Source organism: Colletotrichum higginsianum, chromosome 6 (assembly GCF_001672515.1).
Source record: "Colletotrichum higginsianum IMI 349063 chromosome 6, whole genome shotgun sequence".
In the NCBI taxonomy this organism is placed as follows: Eukaryota; Fungi; Ascomycota; class Sordariomycetes; order Glomerellales; family Glomerellaceae; genus Colletotrichum; species Colletotrichum higginsianum.
The window spans coordinates 677680-690298 of record NC_030959.1 but is presented as its reverse complement, the minus strand read 5'-3'; the positions used below and the strand labels follow the sequence as shown (position 1 = coordinate 690298).

Sequence of the window (12619 nt, the reverse complement as noted above, 5' to 3'; positions counted from 1 at the left end):
AGCTTCACATCTAGCTGTGAAATCACATGTTCCGGATCGTACGGGACAAGGCCAGTTGCTCTAAAGCCTGCTTGAATGTTTGATGTTGTCATTGCCTTGTCGTACGCCTTATAAAAGGCTGGGAGGAAGTCTTCCTTTGCAATATGCGTAATGTGCACCCGCATAAGGACCTCAATTTCTTGGCCGTACGCCCGTTTTAAGGGACTAAAGCACCCAACATCAAGCGGCTGGAGCTTGTGCGATGAATGAGGGGGCATACAGAGCGTAATAATGTTCTGCTCCTTGCAGTATAGCTCAAAATCGACAGAATGGTGGCTTTCGTGGCCATCAAGGATGAGGAGGCGGTAAGCACCCTTCGTACGACTCCTTGTATGGAAATCAAAGTGCTGTACCCATTCTAGGCCTTTCTCATTTGTCGTCCAACCATTTTCTGTAAGTGTAATTACCCAGTCGGGTGGGAGGGGGCTGTTGCACGTCCAGGAGTCAAGATGGACCTTGCCTGCAAAGATGATGTACGGCGGGATAGAATAGCCGCACGACCCAATGCCCTGGATTACTGTAACCCATTCCTGATTCCCTTGTTGTGCTCCTCTTGGCTTGCCACGTCGTTCAGAGGCTGTAACAACCATTTCAGAGGACATCTTGCCCATCGCAAACCCAGTCTCATCAAAGTTATAGATATCGGTATCGTCTATCCCGTACTTCGCAATTGTGTTTCGTACGAGGGAAAACCACGCGCGATACGCGTCCGGATCTTCGCAGAGGACTCTCTGATAGTCGATTCTTCGATTAAAACGCGTCTGGAGCTCAGGTCGTCGTCGTACGAAGTTTGAGGCCCAGTTTGTTCCGACGCGTCGCGCGCCGCGGTCGCGAAGCAGTCGATCGGCCATTTCTCGAACAGCACTAAGGCGTGGCGAAAATGCTCGCGAATCCAGGTCAACGATGTATCGTACAATGGTCTCCTCTTCGTACGAGGTTAAATTCTGGCAGGGTGGTCGGATATCGCGTCTGGCAGGTTGGCCATGGTATCGTCGTTGGAGGGTTGCACGAGATACTTTGTAGTGAGATGCAGCCTTTCGCACGCTTAATTTTGGGTCGGATCTGAGCGCATTTAGCGCTAGGACTAAATCGCTTTCATTTGAATGTTGTACCATAGTTGTAGGTGGAGAAAAATAAAGGGAAAAGTAGGTTGTACGAAATTCTAGAAAAGTGGCTCACTCACTTGTGTGGCTCACTCACTTGTGAACTACGTTATAGGGAATTATTATTATTAGAGATAAAGTAATTAGTATTAGTAGAATAAATAATAGGAATAATATTATTAAATAAATTTAAAATTTAAAAATTAGTAGCTACTATACTACTTTGCAAATAAAAGAACTTATAGTTAGAATTTTTATTTATAAGAGAAGGAATTAGACTAAAAGAATAATAGAATTTAATTTCCTTACTTTCCTATAGGGGGGTAGAAGTAAATATTCTATAAATTAGGAAGTTAAAAATAAAAAGTAAAAAGTTAGAATTATTAGAATTCTTAATTTTAGTAGGAGTAGAATTAAAAGAGTTAAAGGGATTAATTAATTTAAGTATTCCTATATATTAAAAATTAAATATTAGTAGGAAAATAGTTAAAAGAAACTATAAAATAATATAAAAGTATAAATTTAATACAAATAATAATTTACTTATTTAATAATTTAGAGAGAATAAAGAAGAAAAAGAGAAAAAAGGAAAAAGAATTATAAGCTAAAAAGTTAAAATAAATACTAATTTAGCCTAACTGCCTACTAGTAAAAGTAGGAGCTAAAAGGAGCAATAGTACTTTCCTAATTATAATAAAAGTAAGTACTAACTACTAAATTTAAAAAGAATAATTAGAATAATTATTATAATCTACTAAAGGAAATTGAAATCCCTTTTAAAATAGTTATTTAGTTATATAGAGGCTATTTAAAAATACTATTTACTTAAAATTTCCTTTATTACTAGAAATAGAGTCTATATATATAATTATTTAAATATAGTTATATTTAGGGGGGTATATTATAAAGTAGAACTACTTTATAAGTTATATTAAATTATATAAGTTACATAAAGGTAATATGTAATTAGTCTTATAGGTATTTTAATTTAAATCTTTATATAGAATAAATCTTAGGAAAGATTAACTACTATTTACTCTCTTATTCCTAGATGTATAGTACTTATTACAAAATCTAATTGTAGTTTAGCGTCTATATATTTTAAGTCTATATAGGTAGTTAAGTTTCTCTTTTGTATACTTCTAATGTAGCTTAATAGGGGAAACCTAGCTGCCTTTAATAAGCTAAAACCTTAATTTAAAATACAATAATGTTTCTCCTATTAAGTAGTGGGCCAAATTAGCCAGTTATCTTTAATGAATAATATGTGTAATTGCGCGTCGGCTGAAATTCGTCCATCTTTATTGCAGTCTTTTGTTAGGCTACAGCTACCGGCTGTCATTGGTGTTTTTTATGCTGCTTCTCCTGCAAACCTTGAGCAATAACCTGGATTGACTTGATCGCCGGCGCACTACGAGGTAATCAACCTTGCCGTACTTGCGGACTGAGCTTTGACACTCATTGCATAAGCGAAATCGTAAGGCGAGCAAGGTTGTCCACGGCCTTCTAACAAAGCTCTGCCCTACGGTCATACCGTCTCTCACATGATCTCTGAAAAGATGTACCTAAATAGCCCCTGCTGGTAGACCTGCTACCAAAAGCTATCCACTAGACACCCTGTTCTTATTCTCACGCCACAAGGTTCCTGCCTCCCTCAGGTAAGACCCGTAAAGCTTGATGGCATTGATGCTGTTACCCCACGTCAGCCACATCCAATAATCGATCGTCCACGGATAAGCCACTCACTAGTTGCTCTTGTCAAGCTTTTCGTTGGTGCTGTGCTGCCCGTCCGTGGGCCTCCCAACGGGAAGCAACAGGACGTTTTTCTTCAGGATCTTCTTGAAGTCCAGGGCGATGGGTATACTGAGACGATGTTAGCCGCCGAGATCAGTAGATTGAGAGTCTCCAAGGCCGGAAGTCACTACTTACCTGCCACCCTCGCACGTCATGGCCGGGTCGACGCCCCAGACATTCCGTGTTGCCCGGATCGCCGCCTCGTAGTTCCAGTGGCCGGCGTCCTCGTAGAACCAGTCGCTCGGGTACGCCTCGATCTCGATGTCGTTCTTGCTTCCGAGGCTGGCGAACCGGTCTTGGATGTGCTTCCGCACGATTACGTCGATCTCCTCCGCCTTCATAAAGGGCACGGTCCGAATGCTGAACTTTCCAACCAGCTTGGCAGGGATCGAGGTGACAGCCCCGGCGCCGGGCAACGCGTTCTCGATCCGGTGGAGGCTAAGGGACGGCTTCTTCCATCTGTCCGGGTGTTGTTAACGCAACGTTCAGGCGCCAGACGGAATAGAGGCTTACCGAGCGATCAGGGCATCGGCCTGGTTGTCGTGGAGACTTCTCCCCCCCGTACCGCCGTACAAAGAGTCCTCGGAGATGTTGAGCTCTTTGTAGCTCTCGTACTCCTTTTCCGTGACGGGTTGGACGTTGTCGTAGATGCCGGGGATCAAGATCTTTCCGTTCGAGTCCACCAGCGACGCCATGATGTTCACCATGTCGATCATCGGCTCCGAGATCTGGCCGCCAAAGCCGCCGCTGTGGGCGTCCTGCTTCGCGCCGGTGATGGTCACCAGGTAGAAGATGATGCCCCTCAGGCCCTGCGGGATGCTGAGCTGCTCGTCGCTGACCCACACGACGTCGGCGATGCAGACGACGTCCACGTCGGCGAAGTACTTGTCCGCCTCCTCCTCCAGGGCCTCCCGGAGACCGAAAGACCCGTTCTCTTCCATGCCCTCGAAGCAGAAGACCAGATTCGCCGGCACGTCGACGCCGACCTCTTGGAACGCCTCGATCATGTTGATCCACCCGATCAGGGGGCCCTTGTCGTCCGAAGTGCCGCGCCCGCAGAGCCTGCCGTTGTCCTCGACCGTCATCACGAACGGCTCGTGCTTCCAGCCGTCCTCGAGGGAGGCGGGTTGGACATCGTAATGGCAGTACACGAGGACTGTCGGCTTTTGGGGGTCGTTGCCGTATCGTCCCAGCACCAAGGGCGGAAGCTCAAGGTCGGTGCCCGTTTGCTTGCCAAGAGGTTTGAGTGTGACGTCGATCCCGACAGCTCTCATCTTGGCGGCGACCCATTCACTCATCTGGCTTGGGGTCAGCACCGGCAGCATGACGAGTTCACGCTCTTGCTGGGTCTTGTAAGGTGTGAAATTTGTGTTTGGGTTCGTACCTCGAATACATCCTTCCTTCGGTCTGCTTGGGCAGAAATTGATGGGATCTTGACTGCATCCCCAAGTCCTGTAGCACATGCGTGAGTAAAATCGGCGTGCTCCCAGAAATGGGCGCGCGGTTACATACTTTCGATGAAGACGCTTTCGAGCTCATCAACTCTGGCAGGGGTCAGCATGGTAACCTTAACAAAAGCTAACGAAAGCGTGCATTCGATTTACTTTGCATAAAAACTAGCCAAGGGGTCGTTGGCACCCGGGGTAGGAGTCGACGTCATTGTATTCCGTTTTCCGTATTCCGTACGTCGTTTCGCACAGACAAAGGCAGATACTCGACAATGATTCAAGATACTACATAGCACTCTCACCAGCTTAGTCTTGGTCGAGGCGCTATTTTGACGGCCTTCGCGAAGAGGGGCGGGAAGAGGGGAAGTCGATGATTCCCAGCTGGGCCTAGCTGCATCGGGCCCACGTTGAAGCGAGATCGGACACTGGACGCAACTCGTGCGTCGGCAGCGTGGGGGGGCCCGGTGTTGCGGTCCACAGGCGATAGATTGCGGGTGGAACGAGAACGGCTGGTTCCCGCTGCGCTATAATTATGTCATGGGGACAGTATTCCGTGATTTCATCATGGCAGACAGGCTGAGCTTTGAAGTGCATACAGACGAATCGGCAATTGTGCTTCACAGGGGACATTTATGGCTTGGCGTTCTTTCGCCGGCCTTCGCTCTCCAGCCTTTGTTATTCGTTACCTAAAAGGAGTTTTTCGGGCGGCTACCTGAAATGACATCTGGCTTTAGTGGGCACATCGCTCGTTGCATGTCACCCCGTTCAAGCCCGGTGCGAACACCGGAGTCAACGGACCGAAGTGGGGCCGGTCGGACGTCGTCTCCGGCACATCAGAACCGATCAGGAATATCCGGATAGCTGACCACCGACTGTATCTTCTCGACGCAAGGCTTCGGAATGACCGCGAAGTAGGCAGATGTCTACTAGGAATAGTCCATAAAACATGATCTGCGCGAGTTGGGCTTCCAGGATCAAAGTTGTGACGCGGTTGACACGAGGTTTATTCCGACTACCTGATTTTCTACAAATAAAAAGCAGCCATGAAAACCTTCTCATTGATATGTGACTGCGAATCTGCCATCAAATACGACCAATTGCTCTCACGATAGTGCTTACACGCACTGGGAGTACCACTCGTTCGCGTACTTGCAGACGAACGGCGGCACGCACTGCGTCGGGCCGTTCCAGTTCGGCCCGCCGGCGCACTGCTCAAACTGCTTCGCCAGGTTGGTCGCCGTGGAAGCCGGGGCAGAGCTCGTGGAGGTGCGGACCGCGGAGCTGGAGGAGATGCGGATCGTGGAGGTAGAAGTCACGAGGGTGGTCCTGACCGAGGACGTCGAGGACGTCACAACGGCCGGCGAGGTGCTGCTGCTGCTGCTGGACGGCCTGCTGGACGACGTCGGGGCGGCGGAGGTCTGCCCGCCGCCGGAGGAGCCGATGACGCCCGAAGCGTAGAAGGCGCCGCGGCCGTTGGTGCCGACGTAGACCAGGTTCTCCTCGTTTCCGGAGCCGGCGAGCTTGGCGCTGTCAATGGCGCCGAAGCTCTGGGTGCCCTGGAGGTCCGTCCAGGACGCGCCGAGGTCGGCGCTGCCGTAGAGCCGTCGGCCCGCGGGGCCGGTGCCGAAGGCGTAGAGGTTCCAGTTGGAGCCGGAGCCCTTGCCGAGGGCGACCTTGTTGGTGTTCGTCAGCGTAGTGGAGACCAGGGTGAAGGAGGAGCCGTAGTCGGTGCTGTGGAAGATGCCGACGTTGGTCGAGACCCAGACGTCGCCGGCCTTGACGGGGTGCGCCTCGACGTGTCGGATCTCGGAGGCGGAGCCGAGGGATCCCGCGGTGGCGAAGGTCGCGCCGCCGTTGGTGGAGCGGTAGAAGCTGCCGCCCGAGCCGCCGTAGAAGACGGTGTTGTTGCGCTTGTCGCTGGCGATGACGGCGCCGGCGGGGATGCTGGCAACGACGGCGAGGGAGCCCTGGTTGGCGCTCCGCTGCACGCCGAGGGTTGCCGTCGACCAGAGGATGATGTCAGCGTCCGCCGAATAAGCCACCGATCCGCCGTATTGGGTGGTTCCCGCGGCGTAGTTGATGTACCAGCCACCGCCGCCGTCGGAGCTCACCGCCAGTTGCTGGGTTCCAGCAACATTCCCAATCCTGACTACGTTCGCAGGCTTGTTCCCGGCGTAGTCGACGCCCACGGCGCTAGCCCACATCGGGGTCGTCCAGGTGGTCTGGGGCGAGACGTCGAGGCTGCTGCGCGTCTTGTAAGTGAAGCCGTTGTTGTCGTAAGTGGCGGCGAGGAGCTCTGACCCGCCGGGGGCGCTGGCGAGGTCCTGAATGGACATCTCCTCGATGCCGTCTGCCAGGGACTGGATGTTCAACTTGGCTCCCGTGTCCCAGTTGGTCAGGTCTCGGCCGCCGAAGATGGTAAGGCCAGTGCCCCACAGCCAGTGGTTGGAGTCGGTAGGGTCGATCTCGAGGGACTCGATCATCCAGCCCAGGTCCTTGGTGTCGACGTCGAGGAAGTTGGTCTTGATCCAGGGCGCCTAAGGTGTGTCAGTGGTTGAGTTGCGAGCGTCCACCAAGGAGAACGGGAAATGCCTTACCTTGGGGGAAGTCTGGACGTAGCTCAGGTTCTGGTTGCCGTCGGTGCCCCAGGTCCAGATTGGCTTCCAAGTGTTACCAGAGTCGGTCGATCTGAAGAGCTTTGCGTCGGGCCACCAGCTGTTCAGAGAGGCAACGATCAGGGTGCCGGGCTTTTGCAAGTCCACACTCAGCCCGCCTGGGTTGCGTTAGCATCTGATTTCGCAGTTTCTAAAAGTTCCTCTTCCACGTAATAGCCACAGATACTCTGGCCTGCCAGGGGTAGAGACTTAGCAGGGGTGTTCATTTGACTCACCAAAACCGTGGTACAAGTCCGGACCAGGGGCAACAGGGGTGATATCTTTCCATGTCCCGGCAGCAATGTCGTATCTCCAGACAGCACCAGAGGAGCCATCATAAGGGCCGGTGCCGTCAGAGTAGCTGATGTAGAGAGCCTTTTCGGCAGGCTGAATCCTTCCCTTGTGGGGGAAGTATCGGCCAGGCTGGCCGGCGACAGCAGACCAAGTAGATCCAGCGTCGTTGGAGACGTAGATGGAAGACGTGGCATTCTCGGCAACGCCGACAAAGATACGAGACGTGGCACCGCCAACGAGAGCAGAAGTGGGGTCGAAGGTGACGAAGTTCAAGCCCTGGATGTCACCGCTGTACTCGTCGCCGGCAGGGCCAGCGCGGAACGTGCCGACGGCGGTGAAGGAGGAGACCTTGGAGAAGCTTGCGCCTGGGTAGTGTGAGAGGACGAAGCCTGACTTGGGCGTGGGTTTTGCATACCTCCGTCGGTGCTCTTCCAGAGCCCGTTGCCACTTCGGGCGCCGAAGTAGACGATGTTGGAGTTCTTGGGGTCAACGGCAAGACGCTCTCCGTTTCCTCTTCCCGGCATGTTTCCGCCAACCTGGCATATGTGTTAGTCTAGCGAACCCAGAGGCTTCTGTCATTGTTACCTTGAAGGGGAGGCTTGCGAACTGCCATGTCTGTCCCCTATCTGAACTGCGTGCAATCTCTCCGTTGTTCGGGTCCCTAGAAGAGGGTCAGCAGACATTCCAACACCAACAAGAGGTCCAAGCCTATTCTCACCAGCTGTTGGTGTAGGTTCCCACCGCAATGAAGACCTTCTTGTCGTCTTGCGGATCCAACGCAAGTGCGTCTACGCCCCATCTCGACCATTTGGAATCCGAAGCGAACTCGTTGGCGTCGGTAACAGCAGTCCACGAGTCGTCAGCGTTGAGACGGTAGAGGCCACCGATGTCGGTCCTGGCGTAGGCGACGCCCTTGGTAGTAGGATGGAAAACCTTTCGAACATAATCAGCTTGAGCCTTTTGTAGCGACCTCTTGGAATCCTACAATGGAAGGCACAAATCCGCCACCAGCACCCGTTTTCACACTCTTCCATGTGAAGGCGGCCTGGATTGGAGCCGCGAGGGCTGCCAGAAGGAGGTTGGCGTACTTCATCTTGGGCCACCGACTGTTATCGAGTCGTCGAAGAAGGGACGCTGAGTGGCCTCTGAGACTATACTCAAGGTGAGATATGGATCTTTGGAGAATACAGAATAGGAGAAACAAGATCGACGCCGGCGGCTGAGCTCAGTACTATAAATGAAAGCCTAGTGCCTCTAGCCGTTCCTTCAACGGACCTTGGAGAGAACGCGGGGCCACAACGGTGAGAGCGGATAATCGCCTCCTTCCTGTGGGGAAGTCGAGCACATTATCGCGACTCCGCCCCCCCGGAAAGGGGGCGAGTCAAGACTGCCACGCTCAAATTTCCATCAATCAATCAGACTCTGTGACGCCCCGCCGGATGAGTTCGCGGCAACAAGCTTGCCGACGTGCCAGAGGCACTACGCCCGTTTGTATATGAAGGAGGGAATGCTTCCGCTTGGAGGATCCAAAGCTGAGTCGAGGGTCAGGAAAAGGGAGAGGAGAGAGGTTCATCCGCGCACGCAGGTCCCAGGCACCCCGTTGCAGCCAAGGCTGTCTTCATCCGCCAGTTCCAAGATCTTGGAGACCAGAAAAGGAACGCGAATCCTGTCATCCGGGTCATCACATGATGGTTTGTAAGAGGAATGGTGGGTGGTGTGGTGGGTGGTGCGGTGTGTGATTACCGGGTATGGCGTGATGTGACAACGGTCTGGTTCCTCGGAATCGGGTTTTCCTCTTCGATCACGAGACGCGTGGGACTTGCTCCCGCATTCCCAAATTGAGGGTTGTTTTCCTACATCCGACGCGAATCGGCAGCGGTGGCAGCATCTAGAGCAACTCTGCCAGGGGACCGCTGTCGGCAGCAGCTCATGCGGGGGGCATAGCCGACAGGAACAGCTTCGAGGTTGTGTCTTTAAGCTTCTGTTCCCGGTCACATCCCTTCCCACTCGTCAATATTCTCGGTCCTCGTTCGTCTGGTTTTCAAGTTCTTTCTCACTTTCGTCGGTCCCCTTCAGTTCCTTTGATTCGCGTTGTCTGAATGGGACTCAGGGAGCAGCATCAAACGAAGAAAGAAGGCGACGCCCGGCTTTCCGCCCCACGATTCGGATCCCACCGGATCTGCATCCCCATGAGCTCGCGGGGTGGCATGGAACCAGGCCAGATGCGGGAAACGGTAGATGGCCGAATCGGGAAGAGGTGGACGGCAGGGTCCGAATCCCCCCTCAAAGCGGGAATGCCGCCGCGTAATTGGTGGATCCGATCGGGATTGTTGGTCTGGGGTTCTTCGGTGTAAAGATATGGCCACCCGCGTGGTTCGGGACCTGACGAGGAGACGACATGTCGGATGACGTGAGAGGAAGTCCAGATTGTATTATCCAACGGCGAGTGCGGAACAGGCTTCCTGACTCAGTGTCCGTATAAGGCTGGGGTGCTGCGCTTTTGAGACAACTGCAAGAACTATCACGGTAATGAATCTCGCTGTAAAATTATTTGGCTCGCTCCATGTTTAACTCTTCCTAGACCGACTGGGTCGCGTTGGGAAGATTTTTGGGTCTCATTAGACAGTTGCTGCTTGATATCATCTCTTCCGAATCCCAGCAGTTCGGAGTCGGTAACTTAAGAACGACAGACCAGAGAGCAAACAGAGCCTCCAACAGGCTCTCTAAAATTCTCATTTTTCTTTCCCATTACGTTTGAGTTCCCAAGTATTCAGGTGTTGTGCGGGTAGAAATGGGTTTCGGGGTGCAGCCTGGGTAAGAACTGATGTAGTCCCCCTAATAGCAGATCAATTGGTCCGCGATAATACGCAGGATCAAAGGTTTGGAGGACAACGGCTCACAGCGTCGACAACCGCGGCATGGCTCATTGCAACGCCGGCAAGAGTACAGTCAAACGCTGCGTTCTTAATAGTGCAGCTGCAAAGGGACTCAACAGCCTGCTTCTCTTTGCAGGAAAGATCAGGCTTCTCAGCCGTGTAGCCGCGCAGCTTTAGGACCTCGTCCTTAAAAAGGCGGCGGACAACGACTCTAATATCGTCTCGGAAGTAGCTCGAGCGGATCTCGTCCGCGAACTTCCTCTCCACTTGCTCCATTACCTTCTCCGCAACCTGACTCTGTATGAACTTAGGGAAGTATCTCAGCTAGTAGTATTCTAGGTCCAGCATGCTCTTGAGTTCCTAGGCGACTATTGTCCCCAAGACTGGAGGCATCACAGGCGCCGAAGCACCGCGGAAATACTCAATCGGAAAGAGATGGGGAAGGGACGGGGAAGAGATGGGAAAAGAGGACACCACTCACACACGAGCATCATTTCACAGGCTCGCAAGATGGCTTGACGGAGCTACGGGAAACGGAGGAGGTTGTGGAAAAGACTGGGATGAGCGCGAGGAGAGAAGGACTAGGAGATGCGCAAAGACTGGGGTGAGCCTGGGTAAAGGGCACTGAGGTTTGAGAGAAGAGGCAGAGAGGGAACATGCTGAGGCGAATCTTGGACAGTGAGGAAGTCTGGAAGGAAAGGGAAAGGGGCCTGCTGGAAGATGGATTTGGGATCAAGTGATTCATTAGATCACGATCATATTAACTGCTGCAGACACCACACCATGGTAAGTTGTTGCCTCCCAAACGAAGGCACAGGCTAACGCTGCACAGTAACCGTCTATAATGCAGTCAACAGCTTTACAAGACAATTCGAGGCTTCGAAGTCACATCCACTGCCTGCAATCAGAAGTCCAAGAATACCAACAGGCGACGTTGTGGCGTTCGTCTACTCGCTCTCGCGACACAAACATACCCATTCAACCGGACGCTTTGCTTCCATGGCCGACGCGGCAACATACACAACACCACTCCATCACGCATGCCCAAAGCGCCAGCGAGGCTATCGTCAGCAATACACTTCTCGAGTCACTAGACCAACGGGACACACTTCCACTCTACCACGCGTCCCCGAGGCGCCAGTGAAGACATTGCCAGCCATGCACTTCCAGAGCCGACGCGGCAACATACACAACCTCACTCCACCACGCGTCCCCGAGGCGCCAGCGAAACTATCGCCAGCCATACACTTCCCCAGTCACTAGACCAACGGGACACACCACAAAAAACTTGGACGGCACTCACTGTTCGCTTGAAACAAAAGCTCGTTTTCGCATAGTCGAAAGGCCTCCGGACGCCTATCCGCTTGCGGGAAAACTCTACAACCTCGACTGAGGCACTCGAGCACCATTGGCAGGAGTCCGCTTGCGGGAACACTCTACAATCTCGACTGAGACGCCCAAACACCATTGGCCATAGTCCGGCGTCATCATCGACGCTTTCCGTCACACAGGGCAGCCAGTCTGAATATCAGAACCACGCATGAGTCCATGCGACGCGACATCCTTACAAAGCGTCATCCACCGTCCACACGATCTAACACTACTCAACACCATCCAACACCATCCAACAATACAAAACACACATCCCCATTGAACCAAATCGTCCAAAAGCAGGCACCGGACCCCTCCCAGCCAGATAGAATCAATGTTCATAGACATAGACTAGGCAGTAAACATTTTGATGAACTTATGCTCCGTGGACTTTGACCTGCTGTCGTGAAAAGGGATAATTGCGGGAAGGCAGTTGTGGTCCCACTTTTGTCACAGCAACTGTCTCTTTGGGATTGTGCCACCTTCCTCACGGCTGGACCGACGTAGATGGTAGTGTATGACACTGAAGATAACGATGGCACAGGTGCAGGTGTCACGAGGATATTTATAAGTGATGGTTCGCGGGAATCGGGGCTGCCAAAATGGCGGTTCGGAGTTAAGTGAAGGATCGGGGTTAGGGTGGGCTGCCCCACTACGGGCCACTCACTCACTTCGCGGGCCCGCGGCAGGCTCATAGCTGCACCAATCGAACCCAACGAAGTGAAGTTATCACCATATCTATCTGTCGTGAAGCAGAACTGCTCCGTAGGTCACGTTGAATGACACGAGTCACTCGAAGGTGACACGTGACCGATCTCACGGGTATTTCAACCCGAATCTTCGTGTAGAATAGATCTTAGAAAGATCAACCACTGTTCACTCTCTCATTCCTAGACGTATGGTGCTCATCACAGATCTTCTTGCAGAAACCCTGCCTGCGTTCAATTTCATGCCAAATGCATACAGTGAGTCAGTCCCCTCGTCATTCTTCATATACTGGAGTGTGGTAGGGTAATCAGTCCTACCAGTTCGACTTTCTT

General features: G+C 52.2%; 3 protein-coding genes across 3 annotated transcripts; all 3 read right to left on the bottom strand.

The window, feature by feature from the left end:
• Nucleotides 1–2887: 2887 nt before the first annotated feature.
• Nucleotides 2888–4261, bottom strand: CH63R_08619 (Peptidase family M20/M25/M40; the record flags this gene model as incomplete). The annotated part of the gene is made up of 3 exons (XM_018303593.1): nt 2888–3005; nt 3072–3395; nt 3450–4261. 3 exons carry the CDS (start codon nt 4259–4261, stop codon nt 2888–2890), a joined length of 1254 nt encoding a protein of 417 aa, XP_018155616.1.
• Nucleotides 4262–4682: 421 nt separating this feature from the next.
• Nucleotides 4683–8425, bottom strand: CH63R_08618 (Fungal cellulose binding domain-containing protein; the record flags this gene model as incomplete). The annotated part of the gene is made up of 8 exons (XM_018303592.1): nt 4683–4908; nt 5510–6921; nt 6982–7157; nt 7275–7697; nt 7748–7868; nt 7918–7993; nt 8051–8265; nt 8318–8425. The coding sequence occupies 8 exons, from the start codon at nt 8423–8425 to the stop codon at nt 4683–4685; spliced, it is 2757 nt and encodes a 918-aa protein (XP_018155615.1).
• Nucleotides 8426–10205: 1780 nt separating this feature from the next.
• CH63R_08617 (uncharacterized protein) lies at nt 10206–10484 on the bottom strand (the record flags this gene model as incomplete). The annotated part of the gene is made up of 1 exon (XM_018303591.1): nt 10206–10484. The coding sequence occupies one exon, from the start codon at nt 10482–10484 to the stop codon at nt 10206–10208; it is 279 nt and encodes a 92-aa protein (XP_018155614.1).
• Between the last annotated feature and the right edge of the window lie 2135 nt (nt 10485–12619).